Raw genomic sequence first — 15,172 nt, forward strand, 5'->3', positions numbered from 1 at the left:
AAATTTTTTATTCTCAATCTCTATTTCGATATTAATTAGAACGATAAAAACCCTCAAAAAATCGGATATTAAGAAAAAAATGAAATGAAATTTGGAAAGAGTCGATATTTTCAGGAAATTTTGGTGTGCCAAGTAAATGAGGTATAATATTTTAGATTTTAATATATTATATATGTATAAACTATTTATTTCTTCATTATGTTTTTATGAAAACGTGATTTTTATCCATTGTCCTGTCCTTGCTCCCTCAGCACGCATAGCGAGAGAGAGATCAGTGGCGATTGGCGGAGGCAAACAGAATGAGGCCGCAGGTAGTGTTGTTTGGAGACTCAATCACACAGCGATCATTTGAATCAGGGGGTTGGGGTGCTGCTCTTGCTAATATTTATTCAAGAAAGGTGATTTCGATCTATTTCTGTATATTTCTATTTGGGTAATGCGAATAAATCTATTAAAAATTTGGCCTTTTGATGTTTGCAGGTTGATGTAGTTCTTCGTGGGTATGGTGGATATAACACCAGGTGGGCTGTGTTCTTGTTGCATCACCTTTTCCCTCTGGTAATTCACATTCTTAACGTTTAATTCGGGTGCATCTCGTGTTTGTTTTTCTTGCTTGTTTCGAAACATGTTTTTGTTTGAATAGTGTTCTTGGTTGGCATTGTTTCATATCATTGTTTATATTGTGATCTGTTCCGTTCGAAGGAATTTGGTTCAAGTGTTCTTCTCCAATAAAGTTTGATTGTGCCTAGTACAATTTCCGGGATCCTATAATGTGGATTGATTGGAGTTTATCTTTGCCCCAAACTAGAATGCATTGGAATGTGCAAAGATTAAGATGACTCTTGAACAAGAAATTATCTTATTCAATCTCACACCATTTTGTGATCAACTGCGCACTTGTAAATTTTTTAGTGTCCTCATTCCGAAAGACTATCCTTTTGATTTCTACTTTCCTCTTGAACTTCTCTCCTGATCTTCGTGAATCATGATTTTATTGATTTACACGTAGAAAAATTATTGAGACAGTGTCGATAATGCACTTAATTCTGATAGGTGAATTGAAGCGATCCTAATGAAGCCCATTTACTGAACTTATTGTATGGTTTTGAGGTCGTTTCTAGGAGTTATATCCTGACATTCAAAATCTTTCGGAGGTCATTGTTCAATTGTTCCATTTGAGGAGTTCCATTTGTGAGGACATGAACAGAGAATACTTAAATTATGGTCCAATTTGTTTGTTGATCACTAGCTTTCTTATTATTTACTTTCTAGTGATTAGAAGTTACTGCTTTGATGATTAGATGTTAACTAATTTCTACTTTTGCTTTAAGTAAGCCTTCAATTATGATTTTACTCTTCATATCACACTCTGTGAACATACAGAAAATTCAATAACAAAGCTATTAACTTATCTCAACTGCCTCGTCTGGGAAACAAGGAGTGTGTCAGTGTGATCTTGGGCTCTTTAGTTTTTTAGAGTTATCATTGAGAACCTTGCTGTAGGCTATATCTGCAAGTGTTGCTGCCCATTGAATTGGATTTTCCCATTTAGTTTGCTCAGTTCTATTGCAAAAAATATGTGTATTAATGTTTTAATCATATTAACAAAGATAAGATTATGAGGCAACCCAGAGGGAACAACCAACTTCGTTGGTTCTCGCATGATCACGCCATATGTGTGATGCTGTTGGTGCTAAAGCCTAAAACACAGTAGGGGACCATTTTTTGATTTTCTTATTTTTAATGAACTTTTCCAATGCTTTAACATCTTATGCAGGGATCTGCAACACCTCCTACGGCTGTTACCATATTTTTCGGGGCTAATGACGCTGCCCTATTAGGAGGCACTGGTGAAAAGCAGCATGTGCCCATGGAAGATTACAAGGAAAATCTTAGAACAATGGTTCAGCATATTAAGGTTTTTATTCTCCAACTTCGTCTGTGCTCAATTTTTGTTCTTCATTTATGCAGAGAGAACATCCTAATTGGAATCTTTGCAGGTGAATGTGAGCAAAATAATACCATAGATGTCCTATTATTCATCCAAGGGGAGCACAAGTTTCTCCTAATATTTTTTAAGATAGTTATCATTCCTGAGAAATATCCTTGAAGAAGTTTTATGCAATTGAAAGGACTTGTCTTGTAACTTTGCCCTTGCTTGAGTAGCAAAGTAAAAAGATGTGCGGCACATCACATTTCTTTCATCATTTAATTCAATAGTTTTCTTGAAATTGATTTATGTTTTACTCTGTAATTTATGTTGTCTATTCTGGGAATTCCGTGAAAAGCTAAATCCTCGGTAATCTTTAGTTTGTACAGTAGACTGACCGTTAACAGGGATTGCTTGCTGATCATGTAAACATTCACATTATATGCTTTTGATTTGGTGCATATAATTAAATATTGAAGTTATAAGTTTTACTTGTCCAAATACATTATAAATACTATATCTGCATCAGGATTCGGTTTACTGATAACTGCAGAGTTGGTCTCCCAAGACACTTGTTGTGCTCATATCTCCACCTCCCATTTATCTAGAAGGGCGTAGAGAGTTTGCGAGGTATAAAATATTTTTATTTTGCATCTTCTCAGAATCTTTTTCAGCTGCGTGAAAACTGTTAATTGTAAGGTGTGCAAATATCCTTTGACAACGGATTATTTCTCTTGATGTTTGTTACAGAGGCTAGAAAGTGGAAAGGATGAATTATGGTACTTATAGTGCAGCATTCACTGTGTATTGATCCAACCTCATAGTATCAAATTTCCTTAAACGAGCTTTTAACTTCTCACTGGCATGGGCAGTGCCGCCAGGATGGATCACTTCGTTTTTGTTGTAGTAGTCAGATTTTGCTTCACCTTTAAGTTTTGATTCATAAAATTGTGTAAATAGAATCTCGAGGCTTAATATGTACTTTAAACTTCCCTATTATCATAAGAACTATAGTTTTTGCATGGTGTTTGCTTTGTTTATTGCTACATTAGCCACGTGCTTGGAACACCTCGATCTCAGATGACTTACTGGCTTTTAGGGGGAAATGGCTACTTTCTTGATTTTATTTAGAAAAGGAATAATGAGTTGTATCTGAGGACATCTTGGCTGTGAAGTTGGCATGAAAATTTATATCTATAACTTGAGCAGGTCTCTGTATGGTGACAAAGCTTCAGACACACCTGATAGGACGAATGAAATGACTGGAGCATATGCTGAACAATGTGTTGGTTTAGCCAAAGAGCTTGGTATCCCTTCGATTAATTTATGGTCCAAGATGCAGGACGCTGAGGGCTGGCAGAAAAAATTCTTAAGGTTTGTTCATCCAAGTCCTCTATAATATGAGTCTGATACTAGCCACTAGGACGCATACCAGTAAAATTGAGCCCACCTGTCTAACTACTTGAGGACTTGAATTGTTATATTTGAACTGCACAGTCACGTGAATATTTAGGTACTTGGTCTCAAAAGGATGACAATTTTTGAATAGTTGAATTCGCTCAACTGTCACTTGATGTTGCTTGAATCTATTGCTGAATTAAGTGATTTGTGAAAGAATTTATAATGTAATATAATCTTGTAACATTTTTAATCTTACATGTGCTCGATTTGGACCGAGACGCCCATGTGTTGGCTTGGTGCACTTACAATAATGATCTCATGGTGGCCATTCAATGAAATTTATAAACCATCAAGATCAAAACAATGCATAAGTAATATCCGTGTCTTTTTTTTTTTTGACAGTGACGGCTTACACCTCACGCCTGAAGGGAACTCCATCGTTTTCCAGGAAGTTAATAAAGTTCTCGACGAGGCCGGATTCTCGGCCCTGTCATATGATTTTCCTCCTCATACAGAGATCGACGGGAAGAATCCTGAAAAAACTTTCCTGACCAACGCTATGGGGTGCAATATGTAGTTCATTTGTTAAAGGCTTAAAGCCAACTTCTTTTCAGCAAATGCCCTGGATTTGTTGTCCCCTGTCTTGTATTCATGTTGAGATGTTACATTTGATATATATACAATGATTAACATGTTTTTTTTTTGAATCTATAACTTTCTTTGTTATTATTGGTTTTTCCAAATTATCTTCCAGTCATCAAATAAAACAGGTATCGATCGAAAGTTAAAAAAAAAATGAAAATGCTATATATCACAAATTTCCCTTATATAATTTCCTGCTTAAAGGGGCTATATTTTAAATTTATTTTGAAATTTAAAATTCTATAATTAAAAAAAACAAGTATGAATTTTTTTTCTAACAAATAAATGACAAATTAACAACTCTTAAACCAATTTTGGCATTAATACACTTTGAATACCGAATAAGTAATTATGAATTTAATGTCATTAGTAAGCAAAGATAATTTCTATTTTCTACGGTTACCAACTTTAATTAGTCAGCATTTCTTTGCTTACAATTAATGTTATTTGGGGGGTAATCACGTCATTTTGCGACTTCCATTTTCGCTCACCAAATTCAAAATTCAAGAAATTTTTGTATCTAATTTTAACAGTTATTTGCATGATTCAATAATAGTTCCACCCTCAAAAAAGAAAAAGAAAACAGAAGGAAAAAAAAAAAAAGAACAGTTCCCTTCCAATAAGTTTTTATTGAAAAAAGAATTATACTTTTAAGATAAAAATAATAAAGTTGTTACGTATACAAAAACTAGAAAGACCTCGTATGTATACCATTAATTAATTGAATTAAAAGTTTTAAAAGAACATTTGCTTAATGAACAATACCACTTAGATAATGTTTGCAACATTTTAAAAATAAGTGATTATTGATTTTTTTCTAAACTTATTTTTAGAGGTTGCAAACACTACTTAAATGATTTTGCAAATTGCGTTTCACATTATATGGATAATGTTCTTAAATTTAAATGAATAAAACTATATCTTTGGAAAAATTACATATAATATTAAAAATTATAGGAAATTTAGATAATTATATTTAATGTTCAATTAATAAATTCTACTCTTAACTTTATATTCGTATTTCATTTTGAAAGTGCTCTCTCTAGGTAAAGCCTATTTTTCTTCATATACATGTATATATGTATGTATGTACAATTATCAAGCTATTTGACTAAAGTCAATCTCATGTCCATGAATGCAACCCCCACCGTCAGATCAACCCACAAATCAATGGTCAAGATGAATTTATTACAACATTAAATGACTCTTTATTACCAAATAAATACATAAATTCAGAGGGAATTCCGACAAAGATTTGCAGTACCATATAGCAGCATTCTTCTTCATCCATCCCTTCCAGTGGCTCATCAATGGAGTCCGTATCAACGGGTGGAAATGACCATGATGCCCCTTTACCAATTTCTTCATCCAACAACAATATCATCGACTTGAAACTTGAAATGTCAGGCCAAAGTTTTTGCATGGAGAATTTTACATCCTCAGCATCAAAGAGTTACCTCCAAGATTTCAACCACCTCGATCATTTCCCCGCGAATTCGTTTGGGATCCGCATGGATGATGGTTTCGATCATTTCGATCCCTTTTTCCACGATTCTTCTTCTGAATTCGAATTATACAAGAAGGATCAGGGAGAGTACTGTAGGACTAGTACTGGTGCAGTAGCCATGCAGAACTTCAAAGATGGCGGATTATTAATGCTGAATTTTTTGAATAAGAAGTATCCACCGATGGAGGTCGAAACATCCGTAATCTGCCAAGATCCTGAGCCATTGTCGTCCTTTGTGTTTCATGATGATCACGATCAGAATTCGCGTATTTCCGCTGGCAATGCAACTGTAAGTGACAAAAAAGATGCTGCTAAAAGAAGCAAAAATGTGAGAGCTCGGGATGGTGACATCAACGAGAGTGAGCCAGCATCGGCTAAAAAGTCCGGTAGAGGCCGGAAGAAGACGAAATCAGCCAAAGGGCAATGGACCATTGAAGAAGACAAGTAAGCAATGAAGAAACGAATAAGCAAAATCTATCCCGGAAACTTGGAGAAACATATATAGTTTTAATATAATTTATCTTTATGTAATAATTTTTGACATTTTGTTGTATGTTTAAGGTCTGACTTATTTGTTATGTGATTGTGCAGGCTTTTGATCCAGTTGGTGGAGAAATATGGAGTGAGGAAATGGTCACAGATAGCGCAAATGCTGAAGGGGAGAATAGGGAAACAATGCAGAGAGAGATGGCATAACCATTTGAGGCCTGATATCAAAGTTGGATTCTATTTATTCCTCATTTTTTAATTATTATTTTAAAATATATATTGATCTGACTATGGTGTATAATCTGATTCAATAGGCTCACTTCTACATTCCATAGCATAAGGCTTCATAACATCATATTATATCATGAATGTATAGTAAAAAAAACGTTTTCTTTGAATGAAAAATAATAATAAAATTTATGTAGTTATCCTTTTCTTTTTATATATTTTAGTGAACCAAGACTGGCCGGCTCCCCAATTTTTCAATAGGTGACTAGAGAGAGAATTCGTGAATATTGAGATTCATCTACATGCTTATTGAGCTAGTTTTCTCATTAGTTTTACTCCTTAGTCTTTAGGCCAAGGCATGCTGTCTCTATCATGAAAAAATCTGTGGTTTTACGTAGATATATGCGGATTTGTATTATATATTACTTTGCTCTAAATATAAAATCAAATTCTATATCAATAGAATGATTAATATATTTTTGGGATTGCTTACATCCAGAAGGACCTATGGACAGAGGAGGAAGACAGAATTTTAATCGAGGCTCATGCAGAAGTAGGTAATAAATGGGCAGAAATCACCAAGAAACTACCGGGGAGGACTGAGAATTCGATCAAGAATCATTGGAATGCAACTAAAAGAAGACAGTTTTCGAGACGAAAATGCAGGACAAAATGGCCCAAACCAAGTTCCCTCTTGCAAAACTATATCAAAAGCCTTAATTTTGAGAAAGGGAGTAGTAGCCGATCAAGAAACAGTTCGCCTGCACAAACTGATCACAAGGAAGGCCTGAATGTTTCGTCATCACAGAAGTTAGAAACAGAGATGAGCCCAGTTGATCAGATGGTGCGTGAATATGATTTTGACGAGATCCCAGAGTTCAGTTTTGATGATGATCATGACTTGTTTGACGACAGAGGTATGGAGTCGTTTATCGGTGATATACCGAGGGATCATCTATCAGAAATTGATGATGATCTGTATTTTGATGTGGAGTTGCCATTTGATCTGCATAGTGGAGTGAAGAAGGAGGTTGGTTTTTTTGACAACAAGGATATAGAGCTGATGGACATGATCTCTTGAAACCCGAAGAAGGAGGTTGGTTTTTTTGACAACAAATCTTGCGAGGATTCATAACAATTCAGTACATAGCATTTTGGAACCTGAAAATGAATTGGCCAAGTTAGATTATAGAACTTGGTTTTAATGGGTCTACGTTCGTTTCTCATATTTCCAAAATTTGAACTAGTGAATCCTGTCACCGAATCTTATTACCGTCAGACTTACGAAACTCACCTGTGAATCTCATGAAAAAATCTTGCAGGATCCAACATTATCAATAACCTGTAAATCATTTATAAGCAAATATATTTACGGATGTTGGTGAGTAGTAATGAACTTTTCCAACGATTATTGTCTCGTAATTTACATTGTATCAACAATCACGGCTATTTTTATGGTTTTCCAGTAAAGAATCAAGTCAGACACATAATGGGGCAAAAGAAATATCATAAACCGAAGCCAAGGAAAATGCAATGTACTTACACACGACTAAGATACCAATAATTGCATCTAAATCTAAACCCCCAACATTACCAGAACAAAAAAATTTGGTAACGTGAGGCCTTCATGCAGTTTTTGCCTTTGGCTTGATTCGCTTCACTCTCGAGTATAGGAACACTCCAGCAAGTGCTATTCCCGTACCTGCACCCGAAAAACACGAGGGGTTGAGATCTGTCTTCGATGTCATCATCTTCTATGGTTAGAAAGATTATGAAAAATCAAGTTATACCTATGGAATTAAGAGGTGAAACAGCTGTGCGGAAGAAGAGAACAGAGCTCACAATCACCACCACACGTTTAACACAGTTCCCGACAGAGTGAGTAACTGGAGATACACGTTGCAATATCATGTAAGAAACCTGCACAACCAAATCTTATCAGCATTTTCCTCGTATCAACCAATCATTTATGTTTAAATTTAGCATAACAACATCGTAATTAGGAGTAAAGGAGATCATAAGTTCTAGAATGAAAAGCACGCAGAATTATAACATCTTTTCAAGTTCCTATATATCTAATGTATGTTATCCACTGTGCCATTTTGAAAATATTACTTTGACTGTAAACAAAAGATGGTAATTCGCCCCATATCTTAGATTCTTAGTATGCAAATCAATCCATTCAACCTAATTTGTATACTTTATTCTATTCTTTTTTCAGCTCATAAAAACCAGAGTGATCCATGCACACCGTCGTAATTGTGATGCGAAAAACATTGTAAGATTCATCACCAAGAAGAAATAAATCATTGGACAAGCAAAGAATTTAACTGCATGGTTAGTTTGTGTTCCATATCTTAAGTAGAAACATTTTTGATGTCACAACTCTCAGGCTAAAAAAAAAACATGGTAACACTTTGAACGATGGCTATAATTTCTTAATTAAATACAGTCCAAATTTGTTCGTAATATACACTATCAAAATTTTTTTATGGTTCCTTCAATTCAAAGTTGCAAAATTTTGTGAAGTGGGTTTATGAGAGAAGATAAATGCTGGTTTGAAGGTTGCTAGAACGCAACTCAGCATCCACGCGTGCCAGAAAATTTTATTGAGTGCTTAATTTGCAAGGGTACCCAGATAAGAAAATTGTCCTCATGTAACTAAGCAATGGGCTTACGTAATGAAAGAAAACTATCCAGTGCTAACCTGCTGATATGCATGGAAGCACAGAGCTGCCAGAATCGACCTAATGCATATTTCTTTGACATCCAACCCCTGTCAACAAACAAAATTATTTAAAATAGAAATCTCCAATGGAAACTATTCAAGCCATACAAAGCAATAAACCAAAAGAAGGAAGATGCTCTTATAGAAAAAGAGGCAGAATGAAATATTAAAAGCTTTTACTTCTTACTAAATTCACTTACAGCTGCCTGAATGTAAGAAGGTGTAAACTTGATGCCTTCCATGAAGATAGTAGGAAGCACCATTAAAAAGAATGACATGATAGTAATGACTGCAAAAAGAGTAATGTTATCCAAGGATTCCTGCATTAGGAGAAATTGGAGCTAAAGCACCGTTTCACAAAATTTATAAGTAGAATACGCTGATTATATCTTCTATTGTCTAACTATCATGTGCACAGTATTATTTGATTTCCAAAATACCTCTTTCTTCACCATAAACTTTTTGCTAAGAACATTGCGTGACTGATTTGTCAAGTTTGAGGCCATTGCACTCCAAAAGCCAGCCCTACAACGCAAAAATGTCAAAAACTCCATAAGATGATCCTAATAAAATTTTGATACCAGACTAATTCGTGAATGCAATTGATTGACAGCAATGAGTCATGGTTCTTTACCAATTAAAAGAGGCCTCAGTCATTGATGCCAAACCAACTCCACCAACAACTGGTATAAGTGAGAGAACTATCCATACTGTAGGAAACTGTGAAAAGGGGTGTCAATTAAGGAAACATTCAGTTAACTTGTAATCGTTCTTATATTCGACAAGATTTTAATTTTCAGTGCAATGTATTAACATGTACACTTAACAACTGCAAGACAGGTTACGAGGAGAAAAGTATGGAAAAAAATTATTTTTCTCCTGCCAGGTTTCAAACTATTTAATGGATCAAAAAATTGTACTGCAAATGACCAAAAATTGTTTTCTTAATAATGCAATATTAAGTATCAAGTGTAAAGTACAGATTGTTTTTAAGACATGTAGTCGAAGCTGGATGATTGATGCTTGCTTAAACAGACAACTGCTTTCCATGTCATATAAAGTTGCAAGCTGTTGAATCAACATACAGAAAGCTTGTACCACCAAAATAAATTAAAGTAATTTAACAATAATTGAGTCCCGCACCTCCCCAAGAAACATTGCAGAGAGAATAACTGAGAAGAATGGCTCCATAGCTTTAATTGTATGAGTGAATGAGACAGCTACTTTTCCGAGACTCACGTTAGTGAAGAGATTTCCCAGTGTATGCGCCACTGCAAGAGGAAAAATTGTAGCAAGCTGCAATTGATTGGTGGATACAATATTATAATCTGTCTCTCCTATATACACTGTACTTAATGAGAAAAACGCAGAACCTATATTCTTGAATGGTCCATTAAAGTACCTGAGCACCACTGATTTTAGGCCGCTTGTAAATATTCAAGGTCCACATCAAAATGACAATTACAGTCCCAACAGCAAATTGAAATAGAGAGACCGTCACCGGGTAAGGATAAACTTTGAGAACCTGATATAAAAATGCTTCATCATGATACATCCATGCTCAATGATTATCACGTATAGCACGGTGGATAAGGTAAAACTGGCAATTTAACACGCAATTGTTAAGAAAACATGCTGATTCCGCACAAATTCCATGCCACAAAATAATCTGAATAAGAGGAAATTTAATTCCGAACTCGCTTTCATGTATGTATCTTCTCACGAGCAAGGCACATCAAAAATCAAATTTTGAAACGATAAGAACTTCAGTTCCAAGTAAAGCAGCAGATATATAACATGCAAAGGGCAAAGGGAAAACTGCAACATGAACTTCAATTCCAAAAATAGCGACGGATATCCAATATGCAACGGAAAAGAAGTGTGAGTTAGTTATTCTGTCTGTTAGGTCTTCACTCCAGCGAGAAGATGAAACTCAATTTCATGTTCTAGTGCCTTTTTCTTTCAAAAGTGCTATCGACATGCTTCTGACGGAAATTGAGATTTGATGTGTTCGCTTTTACTCTTCTGATCGGTCAACAACATCATGATCCAAACAGCAAGTTGGTGTACAATGAAAACATAAAGTTGTTAATTAAAAATCGAGCAACTTTTTCAACACAAAACAGAAAGTTTATGCATACAACCACTAAATCAGAATTTCAATGATTAAAAAAATAATAATAATAATACCTCCGCATATTATAAAAAGGCATCCGACAAAGAAAAATTCCAAAAAATAAAATAAAATAAAATATGACAGACAGTTGTCACAGCTAGCTACAAATTGCATAACGCCCCCCGATCTAAAGAAAGCGAAAAGCAGATGGAAGCAACTACCTGCTTGTTGTAGATATTGAAGTAGATGTTGAACAAGTACCAAAATCCGAACAAAATCCCGAGCACCAAAGTATCCGCGGTCTTCGATTTCGGGCTTTCAGCTGCTTCCCCAGTTTCCGCAGTAGCCCGAAGTGGAACAACATCGGATCGCGTCAAAGGATTATGACTGGAAACCCATCCAGTTGGAGGGAGCGAGCAGGAGACACCAGACGAGGGCAGAGATGAGGCGGATACGGTGCTGAGACGGCGGCGTTGGGAACACAGAGCGAGATGCATGGGATTGTTGCGGGGGAGAGAAATGGAAGGGGAGAGGGAAATCGCGGCGCTTTGCATGTTTCCGGATCAAAGGTAGAAATTGGAACAAGTGGAATGTTCATATGGTGAGTGACTGCAGAGTATCCAATAGTTGACGCCAGTATATTCTATTCTCATTGGTGACGGCTAAAAATGTATTCGTCCACATAAATTGACTACATTCGCGATCCTTTTCAAATTAATTTATTGGATTTAAGATCCACCCAACACACAATTTTTATCGGCTAGCTTCTATTTGCATTCATGTGTTTTTAATTTTTATTAATCATGTAAAAAATGTCTTTACTATGTTATAACATAACATTGTTTTTCTTTCGGACATTGATATTTACATTCTATCTTTTGTTAAATACATTTTATTTTTAAGTTTTATGACATAAATTGACAATGACATCTTTTTCTTCATTAGTCTATTTCAAGTATATATATTATTGATGGAACTGATCAATTTCTTAAAGGTAAGTACAATATAAATCTCACGTTTAAAAATTAAATATTTTCATTCATTTACTATAATTTTCTATTAATATTGGGGTGTAAAAAATTTGAAATAAAATACGAATTTAAATAATTTTATTTATTACATAATATTAAAATAATTTTGATATTACATAATATTTTTCAAATTTTGTCCCAAATCTTTAATAGGTTTTACAAATTATAAATAATTATTTTTAGAAATAATTTAAACTATTGGGTTGTAAAAAATTTGGAATAAAATAAGAATTTAAATAAAACTTATTTTTTTAGTTTATATTATTTTATTTGTTTTTACAAAATGTCATAAAAGAAATTTAAAGATATATTTTGAATTAAAAAACTAATTTTATGACGTGGATAAAAGAAATGTGTTCTGAACGAAGATTAGGGAAAAAAAACTGTTTCATATCATAATCTTACCACTCATTTATTTAAAAAAATCCTAAGTGACGAGAAACCTAACCCCATTGTTATCCCTTAAGGCATCTCTAACAATCCTTCATTATAGAGGAAGGTTGGCACTCCAACTCTCCTCCAAAAGCATTTTCCATTTTGGAGAGTGCTACAGTGATCTTCCATTTATGGAGGATCACTGTTCATTTGAAAAATTATTTGAAAGATGTCATAAATTACAAAAATGTCATATTCCAAAATTGCAAAAAGTCCTTCTATAATTTTTTTTTTTCATTTTGACCATTTCATTTTTCTAAATTTTTGTAATTAATTTCAGTGTTCCATTTATTTTAATTTAATTATAATTTATTTGATGTGTTTTATTTTATTCATAAATTAATTTTAATTTTAATATTTATAAAAAAACATCAAATGAAAATAATGAATAAGGTCATGATAAAAAAAACACAACATAATTTAGTACAAACATTTATTCATAAATTAATTGTAATTGTAATATTTATCTTTTATGTCTGTATGATTAATATTTTGTGTTGTTTGCAATTTAATGACCAAATAAATGCATTTTTAAAAAAAATTATTCGAATAAATTTTAATTTTTTATGTTTAATAATATAATACATAATTATTAATATATTACACAATTTTTACTTGAAGCTTATCGAATTAATTCAGTTGAAAGATATATTTTGTAATTATTAAATTATATATGTGTGTGTTGTAAAAGAAAAAAAAAATGGAGTATTTGGTAATATTTAGAGGATATAGGTTGGAGAAGTTTTTTTTAAAATAGAGACCAATCTCTATTTTGGAGGATAGATGACGAAAAATAGAGGATGTGAGTTGGAGATGGCCTAAGAAATCAGATTAAAAAGCTAAGCCCAAACCAAAATAATTGGAATGAATGAACTATATATACACTAATAATTTTTTGTACACATAAATACTTGTGTGTGTGTGTGTGGCTTTTTTTGTTAAGTAAATTTAATGAAAAATTTTGAGATGATCAATTTATGGCCTTTATCGCTTTTTGGCTATTATTCAGATAGAGATAGAAATGTAGTGTTAGAATTATTGTACAATTTAAAAAATTTGAATTATACTTTGATCAACAATAATAGTTTTTAGTATAACGACAAATACTTGATCATATGATATCAACTGGTTTCGTTTTTTTTAATTATGATATCATGACATACTTTAGAGGGAAAAAAATGTTTTGATAGTAATATAATTCTTTAGTCATTCATATAATAAACTATGAAGCTTAGTGCGAGGAATAATTGTTATAATAGAATAATTGTTTTGAGATTATATAAATTTATAAACTTTTAATTTTATTTAAATGAGATAGACTTTGTCCATCATTTAATTACTTTGGTATTTCACTTAATTATCTTTGAAAAAATATCTGTTAAGGTTTTTTAATTTTGGTGATGAGCGAATCAGTAGCAATAAAACAACATGGCAGACAACCATAGAACGATAGAAAAATACGCTTAGTCTAAAAACAATAGACTGATATAAAAATAGTAGATATCCCAATCAGTAGAACTTAAGCGTAACAGAATTTATATAGAGTTGTCCTTTAAGCCATTAAGAACCAGTAAAACAGAAACAGTAAACTTACGTAAATGCAGAATCAGTAAGAAAGGTTCAATAGAACATGCCTTAAATAGTCGTTCTGATATGATAAGACATCGCATTTAATGCATCGTATCAAACATTAAATGAGCATTTATTACATATATCTATTGAGCACACAAATATGATGTACTAAGATACATATATTCCATGTACCAGGGATAATCATTGAAAGAGTTAATAGAGTCTTTTGTGAACAATGGAATCAACAGCTATATAAAGATCATCGGCTACTTCGAAAAAGAGAAGAGAGAGAAACACACATATACCTAGAGAAAAACTCACGAGAAAACTCTACTGCTTTCAAGTTCAGATATTCAAAGTCTTCACTCGAAGAATACTCTTGCACACACTTATCGATATATCAGATCTTCAAGATCATTACTGCGCGTCAATATTTGTAATCATCTGCTGAGTATCAAGTATTGAGTATTGTAAGTTTTTGGACGAATTCTATCCAAAAAAATTTAGAGTTGTAAGAATTTTAGGAGTTTCAGTAGGCATTGGATAAGTCCTACTGAAATGGGTTTGTACTAAAGGGTACCAATTAAAGCTTCTAGTAAATACTTTCTAGAAACAGATGAAGGGGAGACGTAGAAGGTTTTATCCTTCGAACTTTCATAAACAAATTCGGTGTCACTTTTATTACTTCCTAGAGCTTCAGTAGACGTGTAGTGACCCTTGCCGAGATCACCTATTAATCAGAAACTTAAGCATGCAATTAACATTAATTAAACAATAAACCAGAATAAACTGCGAAAGCAATAAACATTATACAATCCCAAGAAAAAAAATCTGTAAATACCCAAATAATTATACAACCATATCGAACAATGTATTATCCCAAATACATCAAAATAAAACCATAGACGATACTCCCAACTGGCCAACCACCACCTAGTCCTTCCTGGATCCACCCGCCTCGTCCAACCGCAAACCTGCCCCATGGAATAGGGTGTCCAGATACACAAAGTATGAGACGTGAGCATAAAACGCTTAGCACGAGAGTATGAGTACACCGTATTATATAAATGCGTGAATGAAAATGTACCGCCTA

At 33.5% G+C, this 15,172-nt stretch overlaps 3 protein-coding genes across 3 annotated transcripts; 2 read left to right on the forward strand and 1 right to left on the reverse strand.

Annotated features, from left to right (window-relative positions):
* Nucleotides 1–222: 222 nt before the first annotated feature.
* Nucleotides 223–4,037, forward strand: LOC140882968 (GDSL esterase/lipase At5g62930). Its single transcript, XM_073289241.1, has 6 exons — nucleotides 223–398; nucleotides 481–558; nucleotides 1,778–1,918; nucleotides 2,484–2,560; nucleotides 3,140–3,304; nucleotides 3,734–4,037. Exons 1-6 carry the CDS (start codon nucleotides 300–302, stop codon nucleotides 3,906–3,908), a joined length of 735 nt encoding a protein of 244 aa, XP_073145342.1. The 5' UTR covers nucleotides 223–299; the 3' UTR covers nucleotides 3,909–4,037.
* A 1,216-nt stretch (nucleotides 4,038–5,253) lies between these two features.
* Nucleotides 5,254–7,554, forward strand: LOC140880219 (uncharacterized). The gene is made up of 3 exons (XM_073284476.1): nucleotides 5,254–5,924; nucleotides 6,072–6,198; nucleotides 6,697–7,554. The coding sequence occupies exons 1-3, from the start codon at nucleotides 5,284–5,286 to the stop codon at nucleotides 7,276–7,278; spliced, it is 1,350 nt and encodes a 449-aa protein (XP_073140577.1). The 5' UTR covers nucleotides 5,254–5,283; the 3' UTR covers nucleotides 7,279–7,554.
* A 135-nt stretch (nucleotides 7,555–7,689) lies between these two features.
* LOC140880218 (triose phosphate/phosphate translocator, non-green plastid, chloroplastic-like) lies at nucleotides 7,690–11,687 on the reverse strand. The gene is made up of 9 exons (XM_073284474.1): nucleotides 11,263–11,687; nucleotides 10,328–10,450; nucleotides 10,069–10,221; nucleotides 9,560–9,645; nucleotides 9,366–9,450; nucleotides 9,126–9,245; nucleotides 8,905–8,973; nucleotides 7,988–8,117; nucleotides 7,690–7,899 (listed from the first exon to the last, which is right to left on the reverse strand). The coding sequence occupies exons 1-9, from the start codon at nucleotides 11,593–11,595 to the stop codon at nucleotides 7,823–7,825; spliced, it is 1,176 nt and encodes a 391-aa protein (XP_073140575.1). The 5' UTR covers nucleotides 11,596–11,687; the 3' UTR covers nucleotides 7,690–7,822.
* Between the last annotated feature and the right edge of the window lie 3,485 nt (nucleotides 11,688–15,172).

The sequence above is a fragment of the Henckelia pumila genome, chromosome 2, assembly GCF_033568475.1.
Source record: "Henckelia pumila isolate YLH828 chromosome 2, ASM3356847v2, whole genome shotgun sequence".
In the NCBI taxonomy this organism is placed as follows: Eukaryota; Viridiplantae; Streptophyta; class Magnoliopsida; order Lamiales; family Gesneriaceae; genus Henckelia; species Henckelia pumila.